Source organism: Phalacrocorax carbo, chromosome 8 (genome assembly GCF_963921805.1).
Source record: "Phalacrocorax carbo chromosome 8, bPhaCar2.1, whole genome shotgun sequence".
NCBI lineage: Eukaryota > Metazoa > Chordata > Aves > Suliformes > Phalacrocoracidae > Phalacrocorax > Phalacrocorax carbo.
The window spans coordinates 35,075,199-35,091,145 of NC_087520.1; the positions used below are offsets into that span (position 1 = coordinate 35,075,199).

Below are 15,947 nucleotides of genomic sequence, written 5' to 3' on the forward strand. Positions count from 1 at the left end.
TACCAGTTAGTAATTCACAGAGGAAGTAAAAATTATGATGCCAAGTCATCCTAAATAGTCCGCCTGCACCCCTACAGAAAAGCTCTGTGAAACTCGTGCTGCATGACAGGTCACTGAGTCTCAGTGGAGCTCATCCTCCCTGTATCCACTTGTTGACCAGAGTGCTGGGGAAATGAGGCTGCTTAGGCTACAGCCTTGTCCAGCGATCAGGTGAGGCAGCTGTCTGGGGACACGCTTGCGTTCGGAGGTTATTTTAGAATGAAGTCCACCCTTTTGTGCCACGCTCTCAGAGGCAGGGTGTCCCAGCTCCGAGGTCAGAGGTTGGACGGTGACCCCCGCGAAGGATCACACCTGGGCTGATGGGATGGTCAAGGAAAACAAATTTTAGTCTGTTCTGGATGCAAATCTCTCTGCTGACCTAGTTCTCATTCTCCTTTTCATTTCAGAAGCTCAGCTAAAAATCCATAAATTAAGGAAATTAACTGATGGAGCCTCCGGCATCTTTGTAAGCTATTTAAATCTTTAAATTTACAACATCTTCTGCATATATCAAGTAATTGAACTAACTGCAGGGATGTAACTTTAATGAGAAAATTTCCCTCTTCTCCTGTAGTTTGTACTCTAAAAAAAAAAAAAAAAAAAAAGCTACCCTTAGGAGAAAAGTTTCTGTTTATTCCTGCTACGGAGAACTTTAAAAAAAAAACACCAGTCCCTCAATTTTCGGGGGTCCTGCCTGCCTTCCTCCCGCCGGGCGGGCGGGCGGGGCGGCTCCGGCCCCATAGCGGACCCCGCGGAGGAAGCGCGGCCGCGGAGGGAGGAGGGGAGCGCGGCCTGACCTTTGCGGCAGCCGCGCAGCGTTGCATAACTGCTCTGCGCGGCCGCGCTCGGCGGCTAGTAGGCGCTGCAGCCCGACGAGTCGCCGCTGCCCGCGGGGTGCCAGCGCCCCTCCGCGGGCGCGGTAGGCAGCGGGTCCGTCCATCCGTCCGCCTGTCCCCCCCCCCCGAACCGCGGGGTGCAGCCGGCGGCCAAGCGCCGGGGCCACGCCCGCCCGCCCGCCAGGGCGCGGAGCGAACCCGCAGCCGCGGCCAAACTTCTTCCGCGGGGAGCAGCGCGGAGCGAGGCGCGCACGCCCCGCGGGGGCTTGCAAAAACGCGCAGGCATCGGCAGACCCGCATCTTTGGCTGAAAGTTGAGGGAGGGCTTTTTTTTTTTTTTTTCTATTTTTTTGCGTGGGTGTGTGGGTCCTCCTCCTCCCTTCCCCCCTCCGTGGCGCGGGCCCGGCGCGGTGCGCGCCCGCGGAGCCGCCCGCGGAGCCCCGCGCCATCGCGCCGCGCGCTCTAATTGAAATGGCGCTTTTGGCCGGGGGCGGGCTGCCAGGGCGCTCCGCAATAGCACAATGCATGTCGATAGACGTCATTTGGTTTTAATGGCCTACAGGAAATTTGGCGTTTACAATGCGAGACATTAGCAAAGGGTGAAAGGGAGGGGGAGGCAGGATGGATGGATGGATGGATGGATGGATGGATGGGAATAATTGCAGCCCCCCCACCCCCGCCTCCGAGACCCCCCGTCCGCACCCCGGCGGCGCTGGGTGCTGCGGGGGAGGAGGGGGGCCGGGGCTATTTTTTTTATTATTTATTTTTGAACTTGATCTAGTTTATCAACAAGTGCAGAGTGGGTGCTACCCTAATTCTAACAGAGGAGTCAAGAGATGTGAGAAACGTGCCCTGTGTTACTTATTTGGGAGCTGAAAATTTATGCCTAGTTGAAAATGCCTGGGGAAATATTACATCAGACCAAATGACAATGATTAAAATCAGCTTTCCCCCCCCCCCCTTTTTCCTCCTTCTTTTCAGTAAGTCTGTTGAAGGACGTGACAGTGGCCTGATCCTCCCCAACACCGAACCGTTATCCCCCGGCCGGGCCGGGCTGCGCGGGGTTCCGCGGGGCTCCCGCCCGGACCGCGCCGCCCCGCGCGGAGGGGCTCTGCGGGCGGCGGCGCCGGGGGCGCGGGCTGGGGCGCCAGCCGCCTTCCCAGCCTTATTTCATTTTCAAGGGTTGTATATTATTTTATTCGGGGGGGGGGGGGGGGGGATAAATCCGGAGACCTTCACCAAAAGGAGGGGAAAATATCCAATTTTCATCGCAAAATTAGCTAGGGCGAGAGCAAAGGGCTGAGCTAATTGTAGCCTAATCCTCTGCCCTGCAGGCGTTTGCAAAGCCCTGAGCAAGAATTCGCTTTTTTTCCTCCTTCTCCCTTCCCTCTGTTATTTAGAGACGGGATTATTGCCTTTCTTCTCATAACAGCCTCGGCAGTTTCATTTAAAGGCTTCCCCCCCCTCACACACACACACACACACACACACACACACACACACACAAAATAAATACAAAAAGAAGCAGCAAAAACAAGAGGGGGAGAGAGGGGAGAGAGAAGCCTTAAAAATAATAATAATCACAGCAGGATCTGCGGAGCAAAGATAGTAATAAAAGCAAAAAGCCGAGCCCATCCACACACAAACCACACAGAGCCCAAAGCCAAAGCAGGGCTCGCAGACCTCTTCTGAGCTCAAGGTAAGGACGGCGGCATCGGCGGCTCCCGCGGCTGCCCGGGCCGGGGCCGGGGTCGGAGCGCGCCGCGCGCGCCGCGCCGTGCTCTGCTCTGCTGTGCCGTGCTTTGCATCGCATCGCATTGCATCGCGCTGCACCGCGCCGCGCGGCACGCTCGCGCCTTCTCTCGCGCTCTTCCCCCCCCCCCTTCTTTTTTTTTCTGGTGGTTTTTTGTGGGTTTTTTTTTTTTGTTTTTTTTTTTGGAAAGTGCCTCTTCTTGAAACTAACTCGGCTCTTGGCTCCGGAGGAGAAGCGGCGGAGGGGTGTTTTTTTAAAGCTACAGGACCCGTTTGCAGCCGCCCCGCTTTGATAGCGCTGCGTGTGCCTGTGTGTGTGCGCGCGTGTGTGAGTGTGTGCGTGCGTGCGTGTGTATGTTTTGTTTTGCTCCGCTCCAGCATGGGCAGCGCCGGCGGAGCCCCGCGGCCCGGGGTGCCCGCGCTGCCGCCCCGGCCCCGGCTCTGAAGACGGCCAAGCCCCAGCGCGGCGGAGGCAGCGCGGTTCGCTCCGCGCTCTCGCATGGTACGCGCGGAGCCGCGGCCGCGCCGCGCCGCGGGGGTCGGGCGGGCGGGGTGCCGCGGCGCGGGGTGCGCGGGCCGGGGCGCGGGGGCTGGCGGCGGGGCGGCTCGGCACAAAGGGAAGGCGGGCGACAATAGGGAGCGCCGCGTATGGAAAACACGGGCGGGCTGTGAATGAAACTCTGGCGCCAGTGAGAGTGGAAGGCTTGGTTTGGGGTAGACTTCAAACCACTCTAGGCTATAGTTTGCATTTCTGCTCCTGCATGCGATGTGGCACACTTCTGCAAAATTAATACATTAGCCTGGCTAATGCTCACCACCATTGGCTGCGCGGAAAATGTACAGGATCGGGGATTCGGGGTTGGCTTTTTTTTTTTTCCTTGCATTCATCTAAGACATCTCCTTTCTTGTTATGTGGGAATAAGTAAAGGACGCCATGTTGTGTCTTTTCTTTTTTTTTTTTTTTTTTTTTTTTGAATTTTACCTTTGGGCACACAGTGTGTGTTCAAAAGAAAAAGGCAGAAGTTGAGTGACCGGGTGCGTTGCTTGCTGGTGATTTCCCTGACCATCAGTAGGGAAAGGCATTTGGATGACGTGAAAGTTGCACTAAATAGACTGGAGACTGCCGGAGATAGGCGGGTTGCGGGGGCGGGGGGGGGCTAAGGAGAAAGCTTTTTTTTTTTCTTTTTTTTTTCTTTTTTTTTTTTTTTTTTTGTAACGAGAGCTCCAGAGAGAGCTCCCCCCCTCCCCGCTAAAAGTTTTGGGCACGATCTCCTCTGTCACTCGGTCCAGTGTTCAGTGAAGCAGCGTGGAGGTGTGTGCAAATGTTTACGGAGTTTTTAATTTCGGAGCCACGGGGCCCGAGGTCTGCAGCCCCCGTCCCCGCTTTGTCTTTAGGCTCGGCTCACGGCGTGAGCAGTGGTCTCCCACTGGCTCTGGAGGCTGACCCGAGCGGTCGCCGTCCCTGTTTATAGAGACAAAGGTAATTGCCAAGTCTGGAGTTGAGCCCCTCCGGCTGCGCCGAACGCGGGCTGGGGACGCGCAGGCGGTGCCACGGAGTCCCGGGGGCGGCGGGGCACGTCCTGCGGCCGGGCATGGCCCCGCCGTGCTGCGGGCGGCGCGGCCGGGGCTGCCGGGGTGATTCCCCCCGAGCGCTCCCGCCGATCCGCTGGTGAAGAAAGAAGGGTCTCTGGGGACGGAGAGGAGCTTCCCCGGGAATGCAATGAGGGGAGCGGCTGCGGCGCTGCTCCGGTCCCCGCCGAGGCGGGGGTCCTGCCGCCGGCGGGACCGGGCGGCCGGGCTGCGGCCCCGGCCCGCCCTCGCCCCCGCGCCCCGGAGGGAGCCGCTGCCTGGCAGGTCCTTAAACCTGCCGTTCTCATTCCGCGTCTTAAATGCGCATGAAGGAATTAAACTGCACGAGTGAATAACAGCATTAGTTTCAATTAATTTTTATCCTGGCAACAATAAACTTTAGCAACAAAGCGCTTTTACATCCTTAATTAGTCTTGCTTCCCATCTGTAGGCTTTTTAGTGCCTGCTCCTTGATTTAAATTTGTCCCTCCTTCAGAGCCGCCTCCTTTTTCATTCTTTCCCCTTTTTTTTTCTTGTTATCCCTTCCAGACTGCTGCCGGTTTCTTTCCTGCAACCTTTCACCTCCCTTGTCCCTATCTGTCTGCTCTGCTCCGTGCAGTTTATTTCTACTGTATTTCCCCAGCATCAACAGCAGTATTGGTTACCATGGCCCCGAGCTATGTGCAGAGGTGGGAAAGCTTCATCCGCCCAAAAGTTCTTACACTTTTGAAGTCTTTCTTTTAGTAGGATCTGAAATGTATCATCTAGAGTGTGTATTAAATGAACAGTATTCCTGAAGGCTTTAGAGCAAGAAAGGCAACACCCTGGAAAATTCTGCAGTCTTTCAGCATTCTCTGCCCTAGGGTTATAGCCCTGGGCACGGAGCTGAATGGAGCTCTTACAACTGCCTTCTGTTTACCTTTTATGGTTAAAATAACAGCTTAGCAAAGAAGCAACTTCATGGAGAAACGATTCAGTGAAATCATCTCAAGCTGTAGCAGCATAGCTAGTTTAATCACCCCTAGAGAGCTGAACAACTGTGAGCACAATGGGACACAAAATCATTTTGTGTGTAAATGAGCATGGCATTGTGATTATTTCACTTTGCATGGGCAAATAGTTTTTACAAGCAGCACTTATGCAGTTAGCTTAGAAAGGCAGAAAAAGATAAGCTGGCTCTGAAATATCTTGGTGTGTAATGTTTGAAAAACTAAATATTCAGATAATTTGGGAATCGGGCTCTATTGATTTTGCCTTCAGCAGGTTCCTGTGTTACTTATTAGAGCAGGGTTATTGCCTGTGCCACTAGTTGGGATGCTGTAGCCTGGTGTAGGCAACTAAAGAGCAAGGATTATTTTACATGGTTTAATAAATGAAGTTTGTTAGTGTTTCTATGATATTTACCCTTAAGGTTTTAATTTTCACATCAGTATTAGAAAATATGTGCATAAAGACTTTCACCAGATAAATACATTTAGGTTTTTGCTTTGTGCATAAAATAAGTACATTACTCAGTGTGATGAATTTTAGCTGGTTTTTACATTGAGAAGAGGAAGGAGTCATTAGAAAGAGGGTTACGGTACCTTAAGAAATAGGGGTATTTATTTTTTTTGAGCAATAGGAATGTTTCAGTGCCCTTTATGTAGCACTTAACAATTATACACCTTGATAATTCGCTCATATGAAAATGGTTGAATTCTACAACTTTAATAAAACGTAGGATTCATTTTTTTAAATACAAATCCTCTCCAACCAGGGGAGAAGCCTCTGTTTTAATTCTGCTTCTCCTCCCCTCCCCCCAAAAGCCAGTGGCACCCTCAATAAGTATGAAAAGCCATAAAAGTTCGAGAACTATTTTAGCTTTCCAGTGATTTTCTATAATTAAGTGGTTTTTTCAACACATGCTCTAGCTGAGAGATGCCAAAAGCAGCGGATTGTTCAAAAGGTCCCTCCAGTGAATAGTATAAATTAAATATCTACTGTGTGAGTATGGCCTCACTGAGAATCTCAGATTCTACAGATCAAGGAGTTTACTGGTATACTAACATTAAACAAAATCTTAAGATAGCAGCAGTGTTTAAATATGCACAAATAGATTCAGATCACTTGATCTTTAGCTATCTGTGCATATTTTAAAATGGAAGTCTGTATTTCAAGACAAATGGTTAAATGTAAGACGCGTTTACAGAGGATTGGAAGTCCTTTGATTTCATCTGGAAATTGTAACAAGGGGTGCAGATGAGCCCTAATTAGGCACTTGTTTTGTGAAACTGCTTGAGATGTATTTCTAAGGCAGCTCTGTACCGCGTGAGGTCTGTACCTTTATCATTAGTGATAATAGTTGGGGTCTGAACAAAGACAGGGTTGACATTCAGCCTGGATCCTCTGACCCTTTCATTTAAGTGAAGGAGTAGAGAGTGAACATGAGTTTACAGTGCTCTTTGGTAAGAAGAAAAAAAACCCTTTGTCTGTGTTGGCAGAGAGATGAGGCATCCACAGATTAGTAAACATGTCGCTAAAATACTGTAGTTACTTACATACTAAGTTGTTTTTAAAAGTTCTTTTATTTGTGCTATATGACATATTTACTGAAGATTGCCCACAACAGGCTCTTGTGGGAAACAAGAAAGCAACATCTTCAGTCATGAAAGGATTCAGTCACTTTCCTTGAAGGTGGTGCTGTAGTAAAAATGTTAATGCCCAATTTTGCATCGGCTGACACAGAAGTCCTAGGACAGAGTTGGTATTTGCTTCGTGTTCAGTGCAGATGTCCGTCCAGCCTCTGAAGAGAAAAGGATGTGGATTCATAATGGGGTGATGTACTTCTGTGCTGTAGATGCAGGAAATTCTTAGGAGCTAACCAAGATGAAATACAGTAAATGGAGATGATGTGATGACTTTGTGAAGCTGTCCAGATGAATATTAAGATTTTTCAATCCCTTTCTATATAGCTCAGATTTTTTTTTCTTTTCACAAAGAATGCTCCTAATTGTATGTTCATCGAGTGGCATAGCCAGGCATCTTGTGCAAAATACTGCTAAGAGAAAGGCGAGAACCAGCTTTAGATTTCTAAGAAACATTGTCAAAGTAATGTGGGAGAAATGGGAATTCACTTTGCAGTGCTGCATGTAAAGTGCTTGTCAGATGTCAGGAAGAGCCTGGATGCTTGGTAGCATGCTTGCAGAACAAAATACCAAGAAAATTAGATTATATTCAGAGATGTCTTCAACTGTAATGTTTTGCATATGTTGCTTTACCCATAATGGGGAGACTGGATGGACATTTTCTTAAACTTTTATAAAAGGTTTTCTTTCCGTTTGACATGTATGCTGTCTATACCGATTTAACTGAAATCACCTTTGAGACACACATTTCACGCAGAATAAGCTGTGCTTTTCTTACAGAAGAGAATTGAGGAGTTTTCTGTTGCTATGATTATCACGTTGATTTTTAAGACATTTCAGTATATTTTGCTTTGTATGTCAGCGGAAGATTTTTTGATTCAGTTCAGAAATTTCACAAATTTTCAAATATTTTGAGGGCAATAACATTAGGTGGATTGTTGAATTTGTAATTTCACATGCCAGATTGTACAGTAGTTTCTAATGTGTCTTGTCATGAGCGCGTGGGTCAGTTTATATATCATCCTGGTTTTGCTGCTTCCAGGTATTAATTGCTTTCAATTTGAAAGCTTATTAGTTCTGTATGTCTGATATTAAGGCTTAACTGAAAATTATCCATTTATTTCACAATTATTGAAAATAAACCAGAAAATTGATCTTAGTTTGATGTGAAATTTACTACGTGTATAAACTAAATGCCTTAGGTACTAAGGAAGTCACTAATTTAGAGGTGTCTCGTTACTGAGACAAACTTGCAAAAACCCCTGAATCCCAATTCACAAATTGGTTATTCGTTTGTCAGGGGATATTTCACATCTAACACATAAGCCCGCGACCTTTAATTAGAATTTTGCAGTTTGTTTTATGCCCCTTGAGGCTGACACCTTGAAAAATTTTTTTCTTGATTTCTTATTGCTAATAAGCATCTTTCTCTTCCCCTCTGGTACTTTGAAGAAAATGATGCAAATACACTTAATTACAGTGGTGGCAATAATTTGTTAGCTGAATATGTGATCAGGCAGATGCAAAAATGATCTGATTAGATCTGTGATCACACTGGAAAGAAAGGTAGCACACTGCTACATTTAAGATAAACTGTTCTTTTTTGCCTTCCCTTTGCAGGAGGGAAGAAGCATGTCCCGTCTGTCTCTAACACGGTCCCCGGTTTCTCCTCTGGCTGCTCAAGGAATTCCTCTCCCAGCTCAACTCACCAAGTCGAACGCTCCTGTGCACATCGATGTAGGAGGACACATGTACACCAGCAGCCTGGCTACCTTGACAAAGTACCCAGACTCCAGGTAAGACCTCGGTGTTTTCAGGCTCTCTGCCCATTTCTGTTCATTGCATGGAAAGAGGCGTGTACCTGCGAGGAATATTTCAATGCGAAATACAATTTATTATATATATTTGCCAGTTATGAATAATTCAGTTTCCGATTTATACAGTAACTTCACTGGGGTTCTACAGAAAAAAAGCCTGTAAAATTTATGTATTATTTAGAGAGTCTATTCATTTTCTCTCAATGTCTTCTGTACTCTGCCGATACGTTTGAAGCACCTGTTGGTGTGCTGCCCTAGATTATTTCCAACTGTACCAAGCAACTTCTTTCTTTAAGATTTAGGGAAAAAAAAAATCTTTTTTATCTTCCTTAGGAAAACAGGTCAGCTCTGTTACACTGGGCCTAATGGATGCTTCTGTTGGCCAGCCACAATCCTAACCTCAGTGGTAGCTGTGTGCCTCAGTGACAGCGGTCATTTCCTTTGGGCAGTGGCCGGCCGACCTGCTCTGTCTGCCTGCAGCTACAGATTGGACTGAATCTTTGCACGCTTAAAAGTAGCTGATTTGTGCTGGACAGCTCGGTGACATGTCCGGCAAGACATATTTAGACCTGGCCAGCATTATTTCAGAGAGACTCCAGATATGCCAAATTATCGATAGATGCGGCATGAGAATATATTTGTGTATATGACATAGAGTGTCCTTATGATTTGCCCACTCCCAGTCCTGCAGGGTACTGAGCGCTGTGAAGGATGGGGGATCCTGGGCAGCATCCGGCCTGTGACGGTAGCGTGGAAGGGACCGCTGTGTTACGGGTTAAAACACATTAATCAGAGCAGTACCTTTAGACATATCTGATTTTGATTTACAGTTATGACACTAAACCACTTCAGCTTTTTGTCATTCACACTGCTTATTTTTCAGAAGGGTAAGTGCCTCATGTAACCAAGAGAAGGAGTGGACGTGCAGTGTCAGGGTACCCAGCAGAATGGTTAAAGGAGGCACTATTGACTCAAAAGCAAACCAGAGCCCACGTCAGCAGGTTTTGTTGCCAGAGGTTTTGCTACCTGCATGGCCAGTATTTCCATAAGGGGTAGATTTGGTTTTTTGGTATGACAACCAGTGGAAAGCTCTAGTTTCATTTGAAGATTTTTCCTTGAAAATAAGTAGGAATTTTTGCACAGATTTGGCAGGTTCCCAAGCAATAAATGACATTTATGGAGACACCTTGAAACGCCTCTGATGTCATAAAGCATATGGCTGTGATTTCATTCCAAGGAAAGGGAGCTGCTGAAATTCTCTATGGAAAAGAAACAATTATTAAAATAGCTATATTTTATGGCCAGGCCAAAACTATGGCTTTTCTGGACAGTGTCTGTTTAATGATGTCTGTGTGGTACTACTTTAATCATAGAGAAGAAATCTGTTCAGTGGGGAGAGATTTATAACAGAGAAGCAGGCAAGTGCTTCATAGTATAAAAAAATACAGAGAAGATTCAGCAGTTGTACTAGAGTAGCACATCTGTTTCCACATTTTAAAATATAACTGCTGACACCATTTTTAAAATATGCCCCGTATCAGACTTACTTAATAAAAGCTTCAGTTATGAAAGCATTGGGAGAATATACATAAATTCATGGATTTTATTTAAAGAGAGTAGAGTACTGTTGTAAAACCTTTTTCTCCTGTTTGATTAATAACAAAAGTGTATTTCTTCTGGTTTTGTACTTTGTTTAAACTGAAAGTACAAAACTGTGGCTGACCAAAGCTCACGTGCTGCCTGATGTTTTCCTGTGTATTGTCTTTCGTTTGTATTGCTGCGTTATCTCATAAGGCTTGAATGCTTTGTCAGCTGCTCAAACTTCAGTTCTCACTGGAGTAAGGGCTCACAGGATGAGATCTGTAAATCTCATATGTTTCTATAGCAAAAGAAAACCCTTCACCAGCATCCCAAGTAGGACATGTTGCTACATACATTATAAAGCTGGATGAAGGGTACACCATAATTTATTATTGTTTCTTTTTAAATTAAGAAAAAATTAATTTTTCTGCAGTGCTGCATAATAGACTTGGTTGGTTACCCTGCATTGAGTCTGGCCTGCTCTTGTTCCTGGTTAAGGCAAGGTACTTGCAGTTACTTCAGTGGGGATGGTTGGAGCTCCTAGTGGTGCTTCACTGCCCTGGCGTATATCTTCCGTAAGGCACAGGCTGTCTTTGCAGTGGTTTGGTTGCGAGAGGAAGTCCAGGTCTCTCACGGGTGCAGTAGGAAGGATATGGCTTTTCTGAGCAAGACATCTGGAGGTAACGCCAGAGCATTATGCTCTGAGCTTATGCTCAGAGATAATATGCACGGCCACATAGAGAGGCATGACCATACTCATCTGCGCACAGAGCTTTCTGGATTATTTTGGACAGCATATTAAATTCTTGGTTTGCACGTGAGTTTAAAAGCTTCAAATTTAAGAAATCAAATAAATTTGTAGATAGAATTTCAGCAAAGATGTAAGCATATGCTGAAATGTTTTGCTAAATCTTAGCTCCAGTCCCATAAAATAGTTTGTGCTCATTAAAATTGAAAGCTGTGGGAATAAGCTTCCTGTTTTTTTGTGTTAAAATCTCTATTTCTTTCTCTGTGCTCCAAAATCCTAAGGAGGATTTTAGCTTGTAGTGTATACCGTATATGTATGTTTATGGACACATACAGATTGTGAGCATGTGTATAAATACAATCGGGGTATGCATGCAGAGGGACGTTGCATGCTAATGGAAAACACAAAAAAATAAACCATCAAATCGTGTTTATCCTTCCATAGTATTTTGAGGTGGCCCGATCCTGTTATGTCCTGAACAAACTCAGTTCATGTTGACTTCAGTGGGAGGGAAGAGCTCCTAGCAGCTTGCCAGATCAGGCCCAGCAGGAGCAAGTATAGGTATGACCAGTTCCTGCCTATACCTGCTCTCCAGTCACCCCTCTGGTATGATATAAATTACACCTGACAGCAGGCAGCGTGATACATTCCTTATTGTAATTTGTTAGCATTGACTGTGTTCAGCCGACTCGGCTGGCTCTGCTTGGCTGTTCCCAAGTTATGTGGTTGGCTCTAATTTGGGGAGAGAAAGGACATGATTCTGGAAGTTGTACTCACGTGGGTGAATGGCTGGTGATTTGAAGTTGGAGGCTGAATATTGCATTTCAATGATCCCAGAGTTGTTTCAGAGCAACTTTGGCGAAGTCTTTGATGTTGTTTTTATTAGTGCAGCTGCTGTGAGAAGAGCATTTGTCCATTGATTAAATTTGCATAAGTAAAGGGTGCCAGATTAGGCATTAAAGGGGGTAGACACCCTCTTTCCAGTAAATTTTTATGGGCTACATAAATTCTGTCATCTAAAAAGGAGAAAACTTGAGTAGCGCACAACTGGTGTGTCAAAGGAGAAGAGGCTTAAAAAGCCACTGTCAAAGATGGTTTCTAAACCACTCACGCTCACCTTACATGCTATTCTTACACACCTTTCCAGTTGGTTTTTTGAATGAAACACCATACAGGAAAGAAAACTGGCCTTTCAGAGGGTGAAAGGCAAGGAAAATGAGAAACATATAAAAGAAACTGAAATCAACAACAGCATAATGATGATGGTTATGGAAATTATCTCAGAAATAATATTATTAATCCCTCTTCCTATAGCGACTTGAGGCTACTTTCTGTGCATACCCAAAATTGCCATTAAAGTTAACAAGCTTTGGTGGTAAAAAGAGGCTGATGTTTTCTTACCTGGATCTAAGGCTCAGTTTCAATAGTTTATTTTCAGCAAGTTCTCCCACCAAAACTCCCAACTCTGGTAGTTGCGAGTTACAGGTAGAAAGAAAAAAAACCTGTTGTATTCAGTCTGGTGACTCTTACTGACAACATTTTATTTCTAAAGTAACTGGCTAAGCAGACAAATTATTAATCTCTGAGAGCATTTCCTCTAGAAATTTAATTCATGTTTTCACCCAGAGGACCTCTATAGCAGACCCTTCACACATTGACACTTGAATAAGGATTTATATGACAAATTGTAAAGGCTGCAAAAGTGTTAGCAGATCTATAAAGTGAGTTGCAAACTGTATTTATTCAAGGGAGTGAGACAATTATTTTATTTAAAAAACAAACCCACACCAAAAGTCCAAGCTCCTAAGGTGCAGTCAGGAATACCCAAAGACATTGCCAGATCCTCCAGTCTTACGCCCGCTGAACTCAGTGGCAGATGTCTTATTGACTTCAGGTGGAAAAGAAGTTCCAGATACCTGTATACCACAGCAAGCCCCAGCTTCTCAATTTCACTGGAAATTTTGATATCACTTTGAAATTCTGTTAGAAAGCAGAGCAAGATTTTCCATCAGCAGCCTGTCCTTTTTGCAGCCCAGAGTAGTGTTTTTAATTCAGAGACTTGCTGTGAGCTGTTTGTGAGTTGTTCTGCTATAAAAGGTAAATATGTTTACCTTACATTCTTGGTTAATTAGTATTATTTGTATAACCCTTTATTAGAGATACGTATGTTCTTTTGTACGAAATGTATCTATAAAAGCTCTTGCTAGCGTTAGTCATGTGACAAAAGTGAGCTCCAAAAATTGGAGCAGCGATGTCTAGGTGGGAATGGTGTGGGACACAGATGGCAGGGAGCCTCCCCGACAGTTTGTAGCACACCATGTTTGGGACATCTCTGCTCCCAGCCTTTCCTCTTCAGGAAAAAGAGCTTTTAGGCCTCGTGGCCCAGGGCATGCAGAGCCAGTGCTAACATAGTGCACGTCCTGATCTCAGGTTTTGGAGCACCTGGGCTTTGGCACCCCATTCTCTGGGGGCTCTGTCCTCTAAAGAAAACCAACACAGGCTTTATTAGCTGTTTCAGAAACTAACAACTGTAGCTGTTACAAGGCATAGTAGAGGTTTCCAGGCATATTCCTGCCTCACTTTCCTCTGAACCCATGGACTTTTTCAGTGATTTACAGAGGAGTCCCCTAAAACACTTCTCTTCTCTGAATGTTTCTGGACAAAACAAACTCTCATTCTTGTATAGACCCACCCTCAGACAAGCTCTCCTACCAAGCATGACCTTTGGATTCTAGATACTCTGTAGGCATCTGTGGTTTTCAATTCCCCTACCTTTTCCCCCAGTACCTCCATCTCTTTGGTTGCTGGAGCTCAGCACTGATTCCTGAGACCTTCTTCTCCCCAAGTTCCTACAGCCATACCAAGATGGACTGAGTTCAGGGGAATGCTCTTCACCAAGCTTTAGGACCCCTCTATTGCCCCTGACAGAACATGACCACTGACCCTGTATAGCCAGATACAGTGGTTTCATGAGCTCAAACACCTACCGAGATGTACAAGACAGATTTTCCACATCATCCTTTACACTAAGGGCTCCGTACTTGGTCCTGCTCTGCACTACTTGGCAGCAGAGAAATTCTTAATTTGGATATGTTTAGGATATGTAATTCTCTAGACTTAGCATACCTAAGGACATCTCACATTTCTTGCTCATGTAGGATCAATCCAGTGTCACTCTTACACTAACTTATTTGCTAATTTCCCATCAAACCTGTGTATTATTCATGTTATTGCCTGAAAACAATGTCCAATTAGCAAATTTTGTTGCTTACCCCAGGCTGGCAGTTAGGGTGTAAATCAGTCCTTAAACAAGATCTGTACTCCAGACAGGTTAAATGGAGTGAAGGCCAGATTCGTCCATAACCAGAGGTTGTTGGTGGCTGCAAACGCACAGCGCATTCAAGGGCAAGATCCCAGTCTGGAGCAGAGGTGGTCTGCTCTCCTGGGCCAGCACAGCCTCCTGCCAGCCCTGTGCCTCAGCAGTCCTGCACCACTGCATCATCGGTAGCATTTGTCCTGACTTAGGTGTCTCCCAGACCTCTCCATGCCACTGCAATTCCACGCTGCTCATCCATCCAGCATCTCTATAGTGTCTTGTCCCTCTCTCATCCCTGCACACCTGCTAAATGGACTCTGTTTTAAGCACAGTGAAGGACATTGGTGAGCATGCTGCCATGGTACGTTTCACCCTTCATAAGGTACCGCTCTTCCCACTGAGGTCAGTTGTCGAGTGCCTTGTCTGTGGGGTGACAGCAGGCTCTGGTGCTCGCGGGCTATGAAGTGCTGTATATTACCCAGAAGACAAAGAGTTTCTGAGTCAGAGCCAGCAGCCCACATTCAGGCAAAGTGCTACAAAATGTGCCTGCATGTGAGCTGTAGCGCAAAGCTCATTAATTTTAATAGGTGTTGTGAACTTAAACCGTACACAGACTTTAAAGCAAAACACCTGAAGAGGCAGGAGTAAGTGTTTTTCCTGCACATTACAAATGCTCAGAGATGCAGGTTATGGGCACAGTGCATGAACACCGCGCACGCGTTACGACACTGCACGCCAGCATGGCAGCTCTGCGGAGGGGTGAGCCTGCCAGCACTCCCTGGGGCTCTGCCGTTGTTTAAGGCAGTCAGGTGTACACTGCAGATGAGAACAAGTAAGGGAGCCGAAAACCAGAGGTTTTGGTTATATGCAGTGCCTTTTCTGAGTTAGTATAAGAATTTTCATGGAGGTTGAAATAATTTTTGGTTTCATTTCATGCATCTGCAGTTTAGAGATAAAACTCTTGAGTTTTTCATATTTGGTTGTTGACTGAGCAAATCTCTCTTTGGTTTCCAAGGCAATTTTGACCAGCAGAACCCTTAAGGAAAAAACCCTTAAAAAGGGCCTTTCCCCTTCCCATCCTCTGTTTAGCCCCACTCTGCCTGTGGATGTTGCACTTACTGGAGTGGCAACTGGAGCAAGCAAAGGAACTGTCATTGTCAGGCTGCTAATGAACTGGTCTTTCCCCATCTGCAAAGCCAAGTATTGCTGTTTTGTACAGGTGCTGTGTGGCTGAGGTCACGCAAGTCCATGCAATGCTTTGATAAGCTCTAGGAAAGGTGTGAAGCGTTCATTCCTATGGGCAGATGTGCACTGCTGCTAGGATTCATCCAGCACAGTTCCCGGGTGGTGTGCAGGGCAGAGCATAGTGGGTGGAGGTGAGGAACCATTTCCTCTTGCAGACAGGCTGGCCAGAGCTGCTCTGGCAGGAGTTGCACCAGTCCCAGGTCTGTGATCACCAGGGCATTACCTGTGCCAGAGGAGGGACGCGTGGCTTGGCTTCTATGGAAAATAAAAACTATCTGTAACAGGGATTTAATTACAGCTGGGAATGATGATGTTACATACTCTGTCTCTAGGTTTCACTAATGGGAAAAAGTCCTGGATTCAGGGTCTGGCAGAGCCTATGGAAGCGCACTGTGATAGCAGATTTCCTCATACTACTGAG

The 15,947-nt window shown here is 46.1% G+C and overlaps 1 protein-coding gene across 3 annotated transcripts in view; it reads left to right on the forward strand.

Annotated features, from left to right (window-relative positions):
• Window positions 1-2,364: 2,364 nt before the first annotated feature.
• The window catches only part of KCTD15 (potassium channel tetramerization domain containing 15), a 45,908-nt gene continuing 32,325 nt past the window's right edge, over window positions 2,365-15,947 (forward strand). The window contains exons 1-2 of one of the 3 annotated variants that reach the window (XM_064459566.1): window positions 2,365-2,573; window positions 8,440-8,615. In XM_064459566.1, coding sequence (XP_064315636.1) covers window positions 8,452-8,615 — 164 coding nt within the window. In that variant the 5' untranslated portion in view covers window positions 2,365-2,573; window positions 8,440-8,451. Of the gene's footprint in view, window positions 2,574-2,615; window positions 3,129-8,439; window positions 8,616-15,947 lie in introns of those variants that run through there. The other 2 variants (XM_064459565.1, XM_064459567.1) reach the window with 2 other exon arrangements.